Source organism: Rhinoderma darwinii, chromosome 5 (assembly GCF_050947455.1).
Source record: "Rhinoderma darwinii isolate aRhiDar2 chromosome 5, aRhiDar2.hap1, whole genome shotgun sequence".
In the NCBI taxonomy this organism is placed as follows: domain Eukaryota; kingdom Metazoa; phylum Chordata; class Amphibia; order Anura; family Rhinodermatidae; genus Rhinoderma; species Rhinoderma darwinii.
The window spans coordinates 71,315,154-71,334,295 of NC_134691.1; the positions used below are offsets into that span (position 1 = coordinate 71,315,154).

The 19,142-nt window shown below is 35.3% G+C and overlaps 1 protein-coding gene across 4 annotated transcripts in view; it reads left to right on the forward strand.

Moving 5' to 3' along the window:
- The first annotated feature begins 229 nt into the window (after positions 1–229).
- The window catches only part of EYA1 (EYA transcriptional coactivator and phosphatase 1), an 88,912-nt gene continuing 69,999 nt past the window's right edge, over positions 230–19,142 (forward strand). For 2 of the 4 annotated variants that reach the window (XM_075828231.1, XM_075828232.1), the window contains exons 1-2: positions 230–432; positions 2,297–2,424. In XM_075828231.1, the coding sequence (XP_075684346.1) occupies positions 2,301–2,424 (124 nt within the window). In that variant the 5' untranslated portion in view covers positions 230–432; positions 2,297–2,300. Of the gene's footprint in view, positions 433–2,296; positions 2,425–7,207; positions 7,274–16,131; positions 16,210–19,142 lie in introns of those variants that run through there. The other 2 variants (XM_075828229.1, XM_075828233.1) reach the window with 2 other exon arrangements.

A 19,142-nucleotide genomic window follows, 5' to 3' on the forward strand; every position in this document is an offset into this window, starting at 1 on the left:
TCATCTACTTCTGTTCAGCATGATTATTGTTAATAGCTACCATATCCATGCACCTTGTCCTAACTACCTTAGAAAAACTGCTTTGCATGTTGATTGGGGGAGGGGTAATCCATTTTGCAGCTGTCATAGACCAATGATGAATCACTATCCCTGCCATTTGGCCGCCTTCCCCCTGACGGGGAGAAAGAGGAGGGGAACAGCAGGGAGAATCCACACTTCAGACTTCTAACATGAAGACAAAATGACTCTACTGCCACAGTGTCTTCTTCTATGTGTAGCTTCTGTCTAGTGTCAGTCTAGTGAGGCTCAACTGTGACTACCAATTCAGGCTGGAGTTGGATATTATAACACCACTCGTATGTTGTGATTTCCAGGTATAAGAGTAAACCACTTTTATGTCAGCTCAGATGTTGCGGTTTCTCCTTATCAAAGGTAAGAATCATTTTTATTTTATTTCCTTTCGAAACGTTATTATTAATTGATAGTAATTTATCTGTTTGGGTCACTTTTATTACATGACGTTTCTGGTTGATCTTATGAAAATAATAAGCAACTTGTATGGAGTTTGCTATTATTATTATTATAATAATTATTATTATGATAATGAAAGAGATAGATAGATAGATAGATAGATAGATAGATAGATAGATAGATAGATAGAATATGAAATAAATATTTCTATATTAAAATTGGAACTAGTTATCTAATGGGGCCTTTATGGCATTCATTTATTGTTTATCTTTACCAATTTTACTGTATAACCTAATTTTCTAAGTATTTTATGTTTCCAATATTTTTAATTATTATAGCATACTGGTATATATATTTTTTGTACTGGCACAGTTTGGCACATATGGTTTAATGAGGCGGATATATCTTTTAGAAATTGGAAATAATTAGAAAAAAAATTATTAACCTTGTAAAAAAAATTACAGAAATCCACAAAGAACTTTTGTGCAATTTATATCACAAAATTAAGTGTATTATTATTATTGTTATTATCATTATTATAGTTTTCGCTCTTTTATTGTAGAAATTGCATACAATGATGTAAAATGATGATACGTGTATGTCCATTCTAGGACTATTATCTCTTTTCTTACCATTTGCTATAGCTAATGTGTACAGAATCTATAAAACGCTTTGTGCTGGAACTTATTGTGATGCAGTCTCATTGCCTTAGTGACAGCTGAGCTACAGCACTGTAGTAAAATAGTTGTATGGATTCGCTGTATGTTGGTCTTATCCCTTTTCAATTGGGCACGCTTTATATAATCCACAAAGCAAACAACTGAGCAGACATAATAATGTTTTAATGCTGCATTTGTTTCAACGGAAACAGAGGAACAATTAAGTAGTTTGCCAGAGTAAACACGTGCATCATGAATACCCCATTTGCTGTCACAGGACTGCAGGCTACATCAATTGCTTGAAGTGTTTGTAGACCCTTTAAAACACAATTGGATGATAAATCATGGCAGCTTGTGAGTGCTAAGGGCTAATTCAATGACAGTAGGCTGTTTGCACTAATAGGCTGATAATGCAATAATTATCTATATTAGAAGGCAGGAGGAGGGTTAATACAATATCATATTGAATTTGCACAATCACATTGGTTTCAGGCTGGTAATCTTTAATATTAGTGCAGCAGCTGATCATTAATATTAATATTAGTGTTTATAAAGCACCAGTATAATGGGCAGGAGTGCACAATGATAGAACAAGTGTGCTATAACAATTATAATATTCTAACACAAATACAATACTTACAAAAGAGTTCACAACCTCTTTTAACCTCAAACTTTATTATTAAAAAGTATTTAGTCAAATAGTATCATAACTCTTGATAATAATAATAATAATAATAATAATAATAATAATAATAATAATTCATTATTATTATTATAATGGTAATACAAAATAGTAAAATTATTACCAGTGAATAAAAAAATAAGAATTATTATATTAGCATTATATTTATTATTCTAGTTATTATTATTATTATTATTATTATTATTATTATTATTATTATTATTATTATTATTATTATGATATTATAAGATATGTTTGAAATTTCACCATCTGCTTTAAAATGTGAGACTTTACAATAGCAAAATCTTAGAAATTAGTGGATTATTGTTAAAGCACAGGCAACAGGCTGTGTTTCTTATGCTATGGAGCCTTGAACATATGGTACAGCAATGCACTAATAGATTGTTTCTGTGGTGGAGCAGGGGGGTGGATTAGCTATGATAGCTGTCCATTGTATTCATGGCTGAAATTGGCTTCATTTCAGGTCTATGGAAATGCAGGATCTAGCTAGTCCTCATAGTCGACTTAGTGGCAGTAGTGATTCTCCCAGTGGGACAAGCCTTGATAACTCACACATAAACAACAATTCCATGACACCAAATGGCACAGAAGGTAAGTGGCATGAAATCAGTGGCCTCTGACTATGGTCATTTCCTATTGAGTTTATTTTATGGAATCTGAGTTAACATATATCAAATATTGTAGGTTTTTAAAAACTTCATAGACAGATTGAAACTTTTAGAAAATAAAGTGTGCATAATATACAAATTCAGATGTGCGTTTTTTTTATTGTTTGGTACATACTAATAAGCAAACTTTCCATACAGGTATTTTAGGTGCAAATTAAATAAGTGAATCCAGTAGATATCCCTGAAGAATAACATTTCACAGGCTGTTAAAACAGTATTACAATCTATTTAATAAAAAAAGAAACTGCAGTTACCTGCGAATATCCCAAAGTTTCTTGACAGTATGTTATATGGCCATTCATACTATAGATTCATGGAGCATTTGTTTGAACAGAATAACTTTGGGTAGGTTATTATGTGGCGGCCTTGGGAATAAGGTCTTAGACATCCGTTAATATGAAATGAATAGATATGTGGAATGTAGTTTGTGCAGACCATTTCTTTGGTGGACACCAACGTAGATTCAAATGGTTAGACCAGGGGTCTGCAACCTGTGGCTTGTAATGATCTTTGACCTTAATGTGCTCATCCAGTCTGTGACAACCTTAGCAGTATACCTGATAAGTCATGTGTCTAAAACTCCATATTTGTTATGTACAAATAAAACACAAGTTATATATTTTATCTGATTGCTGTTATTCTGAGAGTTGTACACACTGTGGTGTAAGATTGAGGAGCGGGAGGCCTACAAGTAGTCAGAAAATGTCTATATTTAACATTGCGTATTGCATGTATTTCAAAACTACCAAATTTGCCAATACCTGAGGAACAGAATATGTTTTGTATAGGCTTTAAATGTGGCGTGGGCCTCCCATTAAGCTGAATTTAGGATCACATCTCTTGTATTACTTCCATTGGTCTGCCAAATGTTGCCCACTCCCACTTATTGAATGCTGGATAAAAATCCCAGGCCAGTTTTTTTCTTGCCACTATACAAATGGGTGAATTTATTACTTGAATGGGGTTCCACTTGAATACTTTCACTCTAAGAGTTACTATATTTTCATGCCATACCTAGTGGGAGAGTAGAATACCTAAAAATTCTTCAAAAAGTTTCTGTTAAGGGTTCAGTAAAGCATTTGCATAAGTAACAACAATAGAAATTCCCACAATGAATATGTTTTGCAAAATAGCTCTTATGAATTAGTAGAAACAAATATAATAATAAATGGTTTTATATTTTTTACCCTATTAAGAATTGGAAGTAAGGTTAGAAATGTTAGAAACAACAGACTAGTGCTGACCACCAAAGACTGTATTCTCATTCTCACTTTATGAGCCAAATGGTCAGTTATGATGAACCCCCAAGAGCAGCTGTTTTTCAGATTTAATTATGTCTCCTAAGAAAACAGTCCAATGTGTCACTGATGTCGCTGGGTCATATGTTTACTAATGTAATAAGCATATAGCATTTTACAGTTATATATTTAGTCATAAATATGTTATAAAAATATGTGTCATAACTGTAAGTGTATTATGATGATTTTAACATTTGGTCTATCTGGTTCTGGACTGAGGCCTATAGATTTTCTATCGGGTTCATTAACTAAAATACACTTGAATACATTTTTACATCTTAAATCCTTAACTTTAAGGACTCCCTTAGATATTGCTTATATAGGACATACATTTAGAATGACCACACATCTTCATATCAGTCTTTTTCTCTTTTTATTTCTTACCTGGATGTTGTTGTTTTACATGCTACATACTTAAGCATATATATCTGCGTTAGAGTCACAATTCTGAAAATGTAAGCATACTACTTATGTAGCAGTTCCATGGTATAGTATAATATGACTATTACAATAGCGCCCTTTGGTTACAGGAGTTAACTAAAGACATTCAAATTCCTCATGGCTTATGTCTCCTTCATCAACAAGCTAACCTGAGTCACAGAAGCTTGTAGTGTTGATTCCTTTTGCAGACTACACACTGCCATCTTTAACCTGTTGACGGAGCCACACAGAAACCACAGAGCATTTGAACTTCCTCTGCAAATGACCGTAGATTAAATTTAGATCTGCAGCTAAAGGCAACTCCATTAAAAATATCACGTTAGGGAACAGCTATTTACCCATTTTACTAATATTTTTAGTAAGCTAATACCAAAGGTAAAAGGATTCAATAGATACATGTGTCTTTCTCATTGTCTGATGCTTTTACGTTGACAAAATTAAATAATCAAATACATAAAAAATAAAGTCCAGGAATTACATTTCAGACTCGCTCATCTGTGCAGGGTTAGTTCACATATACATTGGTTAAAAGTAGACTTTACCAAATGAGCATACTTCAACAATTAGAATTGATCTCAGTGTTTATTCTCATATAACATTGCAAACATAGAACATTTGGATGACATTTATGCGCTATTGATGTAAACTAACTTAAGGTTTTTAGTGAAGTTTTATTTTTCCATATATTTTTTTATTGCCGTTGCTTCTATATGAACATCATATTCATCGGTGTCATACACAGATTATGATCACTTAGATCAATCCCATTCTTATTTTCCTCCCACACTAGTGCCAATTTCATAGGAAGTTAACCTATTAGTATGTTTTTGTGGGATGTGGGTGTAAACTGAAGGACCTGGAGGAAACCCCAGATTTGAACCCAGTGTTGTAAAGCCACATGCCGGCTGCCATACTGCCGCCTGCCCTTCTCGAACGAGATACCACATATGGCACAGGTCGTAGCTTATGTCTCAATTTAGCCAAAAAAAATGAACTACTTTCTTCCACCTTCTTCCTATTTCTGGTCTTTCCTCTTACTTTTCAGCTGGAGGAGTTCTTTATAACACAAGTAGTATCACTAGTAGTAGTATCCTAGCAGAGAATACATTTACTATACTTTAGCTGAAGCCCTGTTTTCTTCATAGAACCAATAATTCAGGATAACATAAGTACCTAAGTAGTCAATAGTCCTGGATATAATCAACTCCATGACATTTTACCTGAATGTTACTACTCGTCGATGTTATACAATTACTCAACAACGTCATGCTAGTGTTTTAGGTCTTGCTTCTTGTCGACGATTGGAAGAAGTGTCAAAGCCAACTCCTAAGAATAATATTTTATCTACTATAGATATTTGTTTTCCTTAACTTCCTGATATTTTTCTAGTTATTTAGTCTCTTGTACTGTATTTTTGGCCATTTTTTAAAAAAAATTGTTTACATTTTTTTTATAATTTTGTTCAGATTTGTTTTATCATCACTATTACATTTTTATGGAGTTTAGAGTAATTTGTCATTTGTCCTCAAGGTTTTACTGACTACTGGTTATATCATACCATTATAAAGACTAAAGCATTAATAAAATGATTTTGCCTCATAAAACCAGTCCCTGATAAGTATAAGGTCACTGAGATTTCTCCACTTGATCCAAACATGGAGAAGGCTTCTCATTTTACATGATTTATACCACTTAAAAGATGTGATGTAAATAGATGTAAATCTGCAGTAGAAGTACAATTATCTCCATACTAAAAGCCCTGATTCTAGATTTTATGTGGAACTTTTATATAGAAATTCTTCAGATGATATCTTAGTAATGTTCTGCGCTGCTAGTATAGGGAGCCCTTGCCAGCATTTCAATGTTCTTCATTGTTTTAAATAGAGATAAAAAAAATTGCAGTTCAGTCAAAGTTGAATTTTTATTATTATATGACTTATTTTTTGCAGTTAACCATTCCCATGCTGTAACTTGCGCCTTTACATTATGAACATTTTGCATTGAGCACAACAGTATTATAATACAATTAGTTAATTTATTCTGCTGTCTACACACTAACTTTTTTAATGACATCCTTGTAAAAAAGTCATGAAAAAGCTTCCCATTGATTTGTCTGTGATTCAAACTGACGCTAAAGTGTATCAGTTTATACTCTAACTTGACTTAATTTTTCACAGGATACAAAAAGTTCTGCACTACGACATGGGCCTTATTTAAGAGAAAAAATCTGTTTTTGTATTATTTAGGTCAACAGGTGACAGACTGGCCAACTAATACACAAAATGACATTGATTTTGCAATATCAATAAGCCATACCATTTACTTAAAATTAACTTTACTTTAAATTACTGTAGATCCAGTCCCACCAATGGCCCAGAAAAACATACTTTTCAGGAATACAGCTTTTAATGTTTTCTCTAACTTCTTTTTTTTCTTTCTTTCTTTCTTTCTTTCTTTCTTTCTTTCTTTCTTTCTTTCTTTCTTTCTTTCTTTCTTTCTTTCTTTCTTTCCTTTATTTTTAGTTATCCAATTATTTTGGATAAATTGTAAAGAAAAGAAAAAAATATATACCCCAAAAAATGCAAATGTGAAACTCTATTTGCATTTTTACCATTCTGTTCATGTGTGCACGCAAACAATGAACTCATTTACATAGATAAATATGTTTAGCATTACACATAGATATAAAACTGTAAAGATCGGAAGCAATTGTTTACATTTGACTTTTTTCTTTATATTTTGCTTACTTAAAAATGACAAAGCTTTGGTTTGTTTTATATTTTTTCATATCTTACATTCCTTATCAAACAGTTCTTCTGGGGTAAAGAACACGTCTAGAGAAAGCAGTAGGGCAGCCGGCTCCAACTAAGTCCAAATAATGAATTATTTACACAAAAAAGTATTATTAAAGGAAGATATGCTTGAAATGATGCCCAACGGGTTCTTTTGTTTGCCTTTTGCCTTCAGGGGACAGCATGACTCTTCTGAACACTGCAGACTGGTTGCTATGTGCTAGTACGCAGACCACTGCAGGTTTGTGTACATTTTATGAACAAATATAACATTATTAGCATGCATTGTATGACATTACCCCATTCAGAGACACGTCTAGTAATGTATGAAAATATATGTCTAAGTTATGATCATCTTCTGTATTGTAATAGTGCTTAGGCTACACTATGTCTCTGCAGTAATAATTTGTTACATCCCAAAAAATATAGAAAGAGTTCACAAATTTTTAAGAAGTAAGGGCTCATTCAGACGAGCGTGAATCTCTTCTCTGCGTGAATCTCGTCCATGTGGTGTGCGTTGAAACAACGCACAGCACATGGACCCATTGGTTTCAATGGGGCTATTCACACATGCGTGAGTTTTCTCGCAGCGAGTGTCTGTTGCGTGAAACTCACTGCATGTCCTATATTGGTGCGTTTTCCCGCACCTAGTCGCCCATTGAAGTCAATGGGTGCGTGAAAACCATGGACAGCACACGGACACACATCCATGTGCTGTCCGTGTTTCACACATCAATTACATTGAAAAGAAAAAGTGCTTGCAAGTGCATTAAAAACAAATGGCCCACGCAAAACACACTGATGCAAAAATGCAACGCACACGGACAGATTTACCCACGTTTTTTACGCACGGAAATCTGTCACGCTTGTGTTACTGTAGCCTAAGGATAAGTCTTGCCGTATGTGTAGATAAAGATAGTATAGACTCTATAGGTTCTTACTACCTTACCTCACTTTCATAGTTCTAAGCTCCACTGTGATCCAATTGCTCTGTATGAGACGGAAAAAATTTAGGAGGTTGCTGTCACACCAGGGCAATGGGGGCTTATGGCCTAATGGCTACTCCAAAACAAGAGGACAGCAGTATTATAAATGGTAGATTAGATATTTGGGTCGAGTTATGCCTCTGTGTTTGAGTGTTGAATAGCTAAATATCATTCAGCTTTGCCAACAGCTTGTGGTATTTAGATAAAATGTAATGTAGTTGTTTAGCGCTCTGGCCAGGGATAATGATCAACCAATATATGGTTAACTTTATGAACATTGCAGGCACAGCCAACCTATTTGGATGGATTGGAGATAAAATAAATAAAACTTAAGCTGGCTGTACATATAAGATTGTTAAGATAGCCATAGACACTAGATATCTGTTGGTAAAACCAATCAACTAATATTAATAATAAAGCCCTCCATCAGCATTAGAATAGCAACAATTCCCACCAAAACTTCCTGGATTTCATAACAAATGTCTAATGTCTATGGTCAACTTTACAGATACTGCTGGATCAGTGGATCAGGATATAAGCTAGGCAAGACTGGCATAAGATCGTTTGGCACATAAGGTAGCTATTGACTGAAAGCTATCTCTTTCTAGCTCCCCTATAAGTATTTTTACTTTCCTATAGAGAGAAGGAGACACCTCTCGCAGTGATTATGTCTTGGGGGAAAAATAATCAACAAGCCCAGTTCTTGTTTTCTTGTCTCCAGTCAGGCAGCCTCCGTATATATTAGATTGTTGGTGGGATCTTCTGACCTTTATCTAATGTGCCCGAGCAGTTTTTCAATATTGTCATTGTACTGATCTCATTGGAGAATTGTCCTGTGCACATGTGTTTTTTACCATTTATTAGCTTCACTGTAGAAAATATATTTGTCCTTATACTTTAAAAATAAAATGCTCTGAGATTTTAAATGTTAATATTCTTGCGAGCAGTAGAGTTAGTATAATGCTAACAAGCGATCGTGCACGACAATCGCTTAATGTGAATAGGAGTAACAACTGAATGCCTAGTGATAAAACGCTTTGTGGTATGTAAATATCAATGGTTTGATTGATAGCAGATATGTGACATTGAAATAGACGACCAGACGATTTACGATTATTAAGACAATAACTTTGAGTGTAAATACTTGTCTGTGATCGCTATTCGATTGCTTACAGCAAATGTATTAAAGATTTCTAACCAAATAACTGCTTGTGTAACTGGACTTTAATTTATTAATAGTGATAGATATTATGCATTGATTTTTAAAAAATCCTGTAACTTTCCTATCCTTTACTAATAGTCACAAGCTCAGTATAGTGTATACTGTCATATTATATGAAAATCCCCAAACGTCCCGGATCAGTTTGTTAGTTTGATTAGTACTTCTTTTAGGTAGAGGCATATGTTACAGTGGCATAACGGGACCGAGTCAACAAGCATGGTTTTACAAAAAAATCGGCATGTTTTTTAAATGATTGTTTACCTACAGAAATGCTCAGATAATAACAATAATTTACAAAATGCACCTATTTGCGATAGAACCACGTTGGCACGGTGGCGGCAGGGTGGCCTTTACGTGTGTGTCTGCCTTTCATTTTCATTATTTCTCCTTTATTAATTAGATAAAGGTTTTGAACAAGTCAATCTGCTCAATTCGAGATTCACAAATTTACTCAATCTACCAACCCATAGAATATAGTAGACATAATTTCTCCTATTCTTCTCTTCAGTTCATCTATTGGGCCAATATAGCACAATGGCAGGTGAATTGTGAATAGCAAATTTGACAGATCAGCTGGAGCTTGTAACCCAATCATCTGTCTACCTGATGGACAAAGGCCAAATGCCATCAAACTATTCTGGTTTACCCCTATCTATCAAACTATTCTGGTTTACCCCTATCTATCAAACTATTCTGGTATACCCCTATCTATCAAACTATTCTGGTTTACCCCTATCTATCAAACCATTCTGGTTTACCCCTATCTATCAAACTATTCTGGTTTACCCCTATCTATCAAACTATTCTGGTTTACCCCTATCTATCAAACTATTCTGAGGTCTTTGAAGATACAGTTTGTTAAATCATTTTTAAATTATGTTCTAATTAAACATTCCTATTCATTTTTATTTATTTTTTTTAGCATAAAATTACAGCTTCCGCCTAGTTCAGGCTAAGTAAAGTAACAGTATACACAGAGTTGCTAAACGTTAATATCCGCCCTTTTACGCCATTTATTTTGTATTTTTTAATTTTATGAAGTCAAAAATATAATAATAAAATATTTTATGGTGGTAAAGACCTCCAAATCTCCTGTATAGAAATCGAGTTAAATGATACGATTCGTAAACCAACACTAGGGGAACTTACTGCATATTGCAGATAGATTGAACTCAATAGTAACATTGGATTCAGTAAGCTCTCCCTAGTGGTAGTCAAAAGCAGTCAGAATCAATTAGCACAGAATTTTAGACCTTAAAATGTCATAGTGGAAATTAACTTTAAGATACAGTATATTTGCATGTTTACTACATTAGACTATACTATACTCTTGAATTACTGCTTTTTACTTTTACTTCACCTTTAAAAATGTAATGGTTTTTTTTTTGGTGAGCAAACGTCATCTCATAGATATACCTAAGTTTAAAAAACATGTAAGCCCTATGTTTATATAGACAATGGAGCTGGAAACGGTGTATTTTCTTATTTTAAATACATCCTTCGCTTAAAAAGTAAATCACTTTAGATCATACGATAGTACTGGTAACAAAGTAATGACTAGTACTGTATTGTAGATATTAGTGTCAGCGTGGGAAGATTGATATCTTTTCAGGAAAATAGCCTTTTCTGTTTGGATTTATAAAGCACTTACAGGAACATGTACTTTTAACTCTCAAAGCAATAGGTCCTACTCGTCCTTTTGCAAAATGTGGAGCTAAATGAAATGGTTACATTGAATATTATAGGAAATGACCACCTGATTTTATATGTAACAATTCCAGTTTGCTTTTATGACTTTTATAAGAGCTGTAAGGTGACTACCACATTTGCTCATTTGCTTAAAGGGTTTGTCCAGGATTGATTTTTTTTTCTTGGCAATATGTTACCATGTTACAGGAGAAAAAACTAATTTGCTCTGCCTGGCTGGCCGCGGCCGCATGTAAACATTGTGGCCATGGTACAGCCCAAATATTCCCCCCTTCCTCTTCCCATATATTGTGAGGAAAACAAAGCTGTTATTTGTAAAAAATATATATATAGATAGATGTATCTTGCATTGTTTTTTATAATTTTTTTCTTCTTCTGTTTAACATTTTGCAACTGAAATACTCAGGGTCCATCGTATTTCTAGGCTCCTGTATTCAGTAGAGATATTCTTGCTGTAAAATGCATGTTAATACCAATAGGAGTGGTACACTTAAAGGCATTATAGGGGTTGCCTCATGAAGACAAACCCTTTTGAAATAGAAACTATCCCGGCGCTCAACTGTTATCAAAAAGCCACGTCTAGTGATATATTTCTGTAGTATTACATGCCGACCATTCAAAGAGAATGGTCTACGAGCATAAGAGCTAATCATTGTCTCGCGAGATCACGCTGTGCTTTGAGTACAGCTGGACATGAATGAAGAGAAGTGTATGACACTGATTGGTCACTGATTGGTCAGCCTCATACACTTCTCTTTACAACGCCCACTTGGTCAAAAGTAAAAAAAACGCGTAGTTGTGCATTTTGAACAAATTAGCATAAAACTAAAAATCGGCATAACTCGGTCAAAAATAAACGTTTAAATAAAAAACCTGCATCTACATTAAAGTGCCTATAAGATTAGGTAGGAGATAGGGCACTTATAAACTGGTGACAGAGCCTCTTTAGTGTTAAAGCTGTATGCTACAAGGATAATTAATCCCATTGTGATCTTCACAAGGAGGACAGATTCCTTGTCAGAGTTGGTAACAATGAGTCTCAACAACAATATTATTAATGCAGAAGAAACACAACACGGATAGGAGGATGTTTATTTTCTTTTCGGAATAAAATGCCCATCACTTACAGTTATTAGTGATAGCTTACCAGTAACATTGTTATCACTCGTCTATCCTAGAACTTACCCTTTCTAGTGGAATCTTAAAATGTTTTTTGAAATTGTCAAGAAAAAGATCTGAATATACAGTAGGAAATAAACTGACATACAAAATAAAATATAACACACAACAATGTGAATTGCTTATATATGTGCAACTTAAAAATATAATTAAACATAATCCCAAAACTTCGGACATAAACTTTAAGTCATAATGCAACCAGTCCTTTTGATGCAATTGCTGAAGGCATGTTTTACAGATTTATAATAGGGGTTAAAGGGCTTCCCCAGTTTAGAAAACTTATTGTTATATACTTTTAGGGCTTGAACACACGTAACGGAATTGCTGCAGAAAATTTCTGCAGCAATTCCTTTGAAAGTAGCAGACTTTCCGCTGTGGCGAAAACGCACCATTTCCTGCGTTTTTAACTGCAGAAAATGGTGCGTATGTTGCTGCGATTTTCTCAATGTTGGGAGATGGTGACATCTCCTCTGAAAAACGCAGCAATTCAGTCGACTTTCCGCAGCAGGAATTGACATACTGCAGTCCGAAAAATACGCACCACAAGTCAATTTCTGCTCTGAATATTTATACAGCGTGTGGATGAGATTTGTTAAATCTCACGCACTTTGCTGCTACTGTATTCTGCTGCATATTTTCCGTCCACAATTCTGGATGGAAAATACGCAGCAATTCCGCTACGCCTGGATGAGCCCTTAGGGAATTTGGAGTTAATATCAGCGGATCCCCTATTCAAGAGCCTCATCCCTTTGCAAGAGTGGAGAGCGGTTACAATGAGGGTATTTTCCCCTGGAGCAACTGTCCTGTGCTGCATTACACAGACAACCCATTGATTTGAATAGGCACTGTGTAATCCTTAATTTTCCCTGTGGTGGCGCTGCAGTGAAATTGAACACTTAGATTACAGCTGATCACTGGGAGTCCCAGCAGGGGGACACTTTTTGATCTACTTATTATGATGGGCCAAAGCAGAGAACCCCTTTAACCCCTTCCCGTTTCAGCCCTTTTTCAGATTTTCATTTTCGTTTTTTCCTCCCCACCTTCCAAAAGCCATAACGTCTTTATTTTTCCATCGATATAGTCCTATGAGGGCTTGATTTTTGCGGAACAAGTTGTAGTTTTTTGTAGCACCATTTATTGTGCCATATAATGTACTAGGAAATAGGAAAAAAATTATTTGTGGGGTAGAAAATTAAAAAGACAGCAATTCCTCCATTGTTTTTTGCGCGTCATTTTTACGAAATTCACTGTGCAATTAAAACAACATGTTAACTTTAATCTGTGGGTCAATACGATTACGGCGATACCAAATATATATAGTTTTTTCTATATTTTACTACTTTTACAAGTAAAAACCTAAGTGTAAGAAATAACATTTATTTTGTGTCACCAAATTACAAGAGCCATAACTTTTTTATTTTTCCGTCGATTAAGTGGTATGAGGGCTTTTTTTTGCGGGATAAGCTTTAGTTTTTAATAATACAATTTTGGGGTACATGCAACGTTTTGATCACTTTTTATTTCATTTTTTGTGGGAGATTAGGTGACCAAAATATAGAGATTCTGGCGTTTACAAGTTATTATTTTTTTACGGCGTTCACCGTGCGGGTTAAATAATTATATATTGTAATAGTTCAGACTTTTATGGACACGGCAATACCAATTAAGTTTATTTATTAATTTTATTACTATGCTCTTTATTTTACAAATTTTTACTTTTTTTAATAGTACCCCTAGGGGACTTCAACCAGAGATCGTTAGATCGCTTGCACGATATACTGCAATACTAATGTATTGCAGTATATTGTGATTCTGACAGGTTTCTATAAAGTCCTGCCGGAGGCAGCGCTTAATAGGAGCACAAAGATGGTGGACCTGGGGGCCTTCATTAGGCCCCCAGGCAGCCATAGTAACCATCGCCCCCTTGCGATTGCGTTGTGGGGGGTGTGATGAACTGTTAGAGGGGCTCGCCCCCCTCTTTCTAGCGATTTAAATGCTGGGGTGGCTATTGACTGCGGCATTTAACGAGTTAAACGAGTGGGATCGCGCTCGAGCACGATGCCGCTCGTTACTCTGAAGTGTCGGCTGTAACATACAGCCGAGACCGGCATCGTATGGAGCGGGTTTACTCCGTGAGCCCGTTCCATACTTCCCCTACTCGACTTTGGCGTATGGATACGTCAAATGTCGGGAAAGGGTTAAAATGATTCCATTAAAATGCCGATTGCCAGGAAATTAGTATTCACTGCACAGGTCTAATAGAAAAGTTCCAGAGAAGCTTACTGGTACTGTACTAGGGACTGTTTATTAGGAACATGTCTACAGTACCATATTAGACCAGTAAAATTACAACTAAAGCAGTAACTTCTCAGCTCCAGTACAGTTATAGTTGAAATAGGCATTAGATATTTGTTGTCAGATCCAGATAACTTTGGGAGACCCACCATACACAAAAGATTCCATAAAAATTGTCTGGATCAGCTAACAAATATTTTACGTCAATGGCTATGTTTACCCTTGTGGTGGAGATTGTGTTCTTCAAAGAGAAATCATGGGTGAAATGATTGTTTAACCTGCATAATATTTACTCAATTCAACTTCACCCAGCCCTGCCCTCAAGCTTTAGTCTGCAAAAGTATCACCCAACAAGAGTTGCCTTTAACAAATTGCATTTTTTTTTTATGCCCTGCTATAAAATATCAGTCCTTTGGTATTTTTGTTTGTTTTATTTTTTAATATTAAGATTTAAGGCCCCATTCACACGAGCATGAATAACATCCGTGTTCTGTGCATGGAAATCACGCGCAGCACACATTGATTACAATGGGACCGTTCACACATGCGTGAGTTATTACGCAGCGAGGGTCCGCTGCATGAAACTCACTGCATGTCCTATATTGGTGTGTTTTCACGCACCTACACGCCCATTGGAGTATATGGGTGCGTGAAAATCACGCACTGTACACGGATGCACATCCGTGTGCGGTGCGTGATTTGCGTATCCATTTGATTGAAAAAAAAAGATATGCTTTGCGAGTGTGTGAATGACGCATGCCACCCGCAAAACACACTGAAGCATAACGCAACACACACAGAACAGATTCACGCGCGTTTTTTACTAGCGTGAATCTGATACGCTCGTGTCAATGCAGTTTAATCCTACTTTCTTGTGTATGTGGATTTCTAAAACCCTTAAAAAGATTCTTGTAGACTACGTCAACAAAGTTTATTGAAGGGAGCACAGTGAAGGCCCAAAAGTTTCAAATGTTTTAAGAGTGACAATTCTAACCTTGAAATCCTGAAATCTGTGATAGCCACTTTCTGAATGACTTATCGTTCATGTTCAGTCTGTGAAGATAAATGATAAATCAATGACAATTGTCAGATCAATCTCTGTCTTGCTCTATGACCTTGTCTGGGCTTCTATTGATGGGATGCACATCTGTTGTTTGGCACAAATTACTTCCCAAGTATTGTCAACGACTGCACCTGATGTCTCAAATCTCTACTGTATGGCCAGGTTTAGGAGTCTCTCTATGCATTACTCATCCATGGCCATGCTTTTTCACCGGAACCATGTCAGAGCTCAGGGATTATATTATTAGATTTATATGACAAATTCTGTGCCCTCTACAATAAAATGTACTAACAGAGATTTAGAAACTCCCCTTTAACTTTGTCAGGTGAGAATTTATACCTATATAGACTACAAAATATGTATTAAATGCTTAACATACTAAGGAAAAACATGTACGATGACCATCAGGTTAGCAAATACCCTGGAATATGGCGTCACGTAGTCATTAAATGATCTGCTCTATTATTAAAGTATAACCACTACAGTGTAGGTTGTTTTCAATCTAGTATTATTTTCCAAACCTACTTATTGGTAGAATACAATAAATCTACTTTGAGTTTTTAAATTTTTATGCATAGTGTTCTTTTTAAATATTATGACCATATTCCATTAGTGATGTGGTGTAATAATTGCTGTTATATTTTTAGTTAAAACAGAGCCAATGAGTGGTAGTGACATCACTGCAACGACTGCAGACGGATCTTTAGACAACTACTCAGGGTCAGGTAAGTAAGGCTTTATGACAAGGTGGCGATGTTTCTCCTTAAGCGCTTGCATAGCATGCAGTGCCAAAATGACAGCTATTTATTTTGTTCTGCAGACCCATTAGTTGACAAGTTATACAGTTCTGTCTAACCGAATCATAGAATATGCATTATTCTAGATCCTGCTTGGTTGCGAACAAACCAAAGTGTTCAGAGTGACTTCACTTTCGACATTTGCAATAAATAGAGCAGTATATCACAAAGCACATGAAACATTGATTAAGTTCTGAGAAAACGGTCAAGGTCAATAGGGTTACCTGATCATCCTTTGCACTCTACAGGGATGCATTACAATAAGTTTAGATGTATGGTGTGTTACAATGCAGCACATCAGCACTCACTATGTATGTATTTCTTATACCTTTGGTAGACGATGGCAGTTGTAGGATCCATGAAGATTACCATCTTGTGATAAAAGTTTTGTGTGATTCAAGTCTGACCGATTCAGTTGTCTAGTGAGTTGGTTGACGTTCTCTACAACACTAAACACTATATTTTCCAATATTATTATAACACAGGCCATTTTAAAGGTTATTGTTTTTAATGGATGAGTTTGTGCCTACATTTCGGATTTAATTTTGATGTTGTTTAATATCACTCTGGGGGCTAATGAAGGGTTGGAGTTCCCGAAATTTTCCATCCAGTATTTATTTTTGTAGTGATTTTTTCCTATTGTATAAGAAAGTATTTTTGAAGACTTTCACTGTAGTGCAGTTAAACCACCACTGTTGCTTCTGTACATTTTCTTGCCTCTAGTCACCTTCTAAAAGTTTTATATGAAATTTAGCTGCAGCTTAGTGTAGCTCTGTAGAGTAGCTTAGTGCACACTATATACTAATAATTAGGAAATGGTTTGTTTAAGACTGTATTGAAATGCTTGGAAATTCTGCATCTGCTATATAAGATGACATAGAATATTTCATAATGTATGTGTATTAGGAAATTGTTCTAAAAGCCTTTCCCTAAAATTGAATAATGTAACTCCAATGTATAGAAAACATTAAAGGCAGCTGTAATCTGTAGGGGAACCCATCAGCAAGTGTTAAATTTCCCTGCAGCGCCACCACACGGACGCTGAATGGGGACCTGCCTAATAAACTCGGAATTCCCTAATAGAGTAATTTAAAATATGTTTTCTAATCTAGACAACCCCTTTAATTTAAGATTTAAATAATGAACAATTAATTTGAAATCATGTATGGTTAGGGATATTATCGGTTTGCCACTAGGTTTATAAGATTGGATATAGATCTATTGTAACTCTTCTAGGATTGTGCTGTACTGTGAGGCTTTCAATGCAGAATGAAAAGTTAATATAATTCCGCAATGTTTATCACTGATTACTTACCTACGGCATGGTTACCAGTCAGATTTTTCTGCCTTATTCATTAATGCAATATAGCATTATGTTACCATAGGTGTCAGATATTACATTGTATTGTATGGAATTTTACAAAACTCTAGCCAGACAATGCCGCTAGAAACACTAAACTTTTTGTGCATGCTCAAGTCCCTTACTGTCTTATGCCCTGTGTCCATTGTTTGGACATTTTTTTCCTCATTGAAAAATGCACAACTCTGTGTAAAAGCCACGATCATGAGCAATAACGTGGTACCTGAATTATTATAAATATAATTTTCAGTATATTCCTACAAATACCAAATCTTTCCCTCCCACACTTTAAGGCATCAATGTGGAATCAGAGTAGAGCTTGGTGATTCCTTATTTTACCTTGTATGTGTTCTTCATGTTAATGGGATTCCCAAGTACAGGGGATTTGGCAAGCAAGTGTGTTTGTAAGCCTGGAATCACTTACAGCTTCTCAGCCCTCTAGAAGTTTTAAGAGGGACCTTGTCAAATGAACATATATATATATATATATATATATATATATATATATATATATATATATATATATATACATATACAGCACTGGCACACTGAAATTTAAGTTCCCTTTCATATCAACATGGAATTGGCAAATGAACTCGCCCACTATTATGCTAAACATTTAAAAATATGGTTCGATATATTTTTCCTAACTGTCATGTATAATTTTTTTGACCGAAATGCAATCACATACAGATGACTATTTTTTAGTTTAGATGCAATGACGAAGGCATAGCCAAACAGGAAAACGATCTCTGGAAAAATAATGATATCTAATACCTGTATTATCAGCAGTTGAAATGACAGGCCAGGTGTGAGAATAAGGTCTATTCAAGAATCCCCATGACAACACTTCCTATACTTTAGCAGTTCAGTGTTTTCATAAGAAGACTTGACCTCATAAGAACCAAACAAACTTATTTTATTCTATTTCCTGTGCTACAAAAATTAAACTGGGCTCTAATGAGTTGCTATGAAATTTTGCATCCCTGGCTATAAAAATAAGCTCTTCTCACAAGCAGCCGGTGACTTCAGCCACTTATAACTCAACAAGGTTTAGTAATAAGATTATTAAAATTGTAACAATTTTTCAATTTTAATTTGAAAAGATTTTCTGAGAGCTCTCTTTTAACTATATCTGTTAAGTATGTTAATCTTATTTGACTTTTATTTATTCCACAAGCTTAGTGTGGAGACAAAGGGGGCGGTGCATGACACGGAGGCCGTCTCTTTGTTGTTTCTTGAAACCCTGTGTTATGCACCACCCCTTTCATGCCGTTTACTAGGCATAGCACCCTGTATGTGTTTTTTCGTGAGTGTGTCTTAGATGTGTCCTGTTTCACTGAATAAAGGCCCTTTTACACGAGGAGATGATCGCCTGACAATTGTTCGTACAAATGTTGGTTCCCAATCATTGACCTTTGTAAACCTGCCCTTCGATTAAACAACAAACAAGAAAATGTTCAAGTCGTTGATCGCATCTTTCATGCGGGTATATAACATT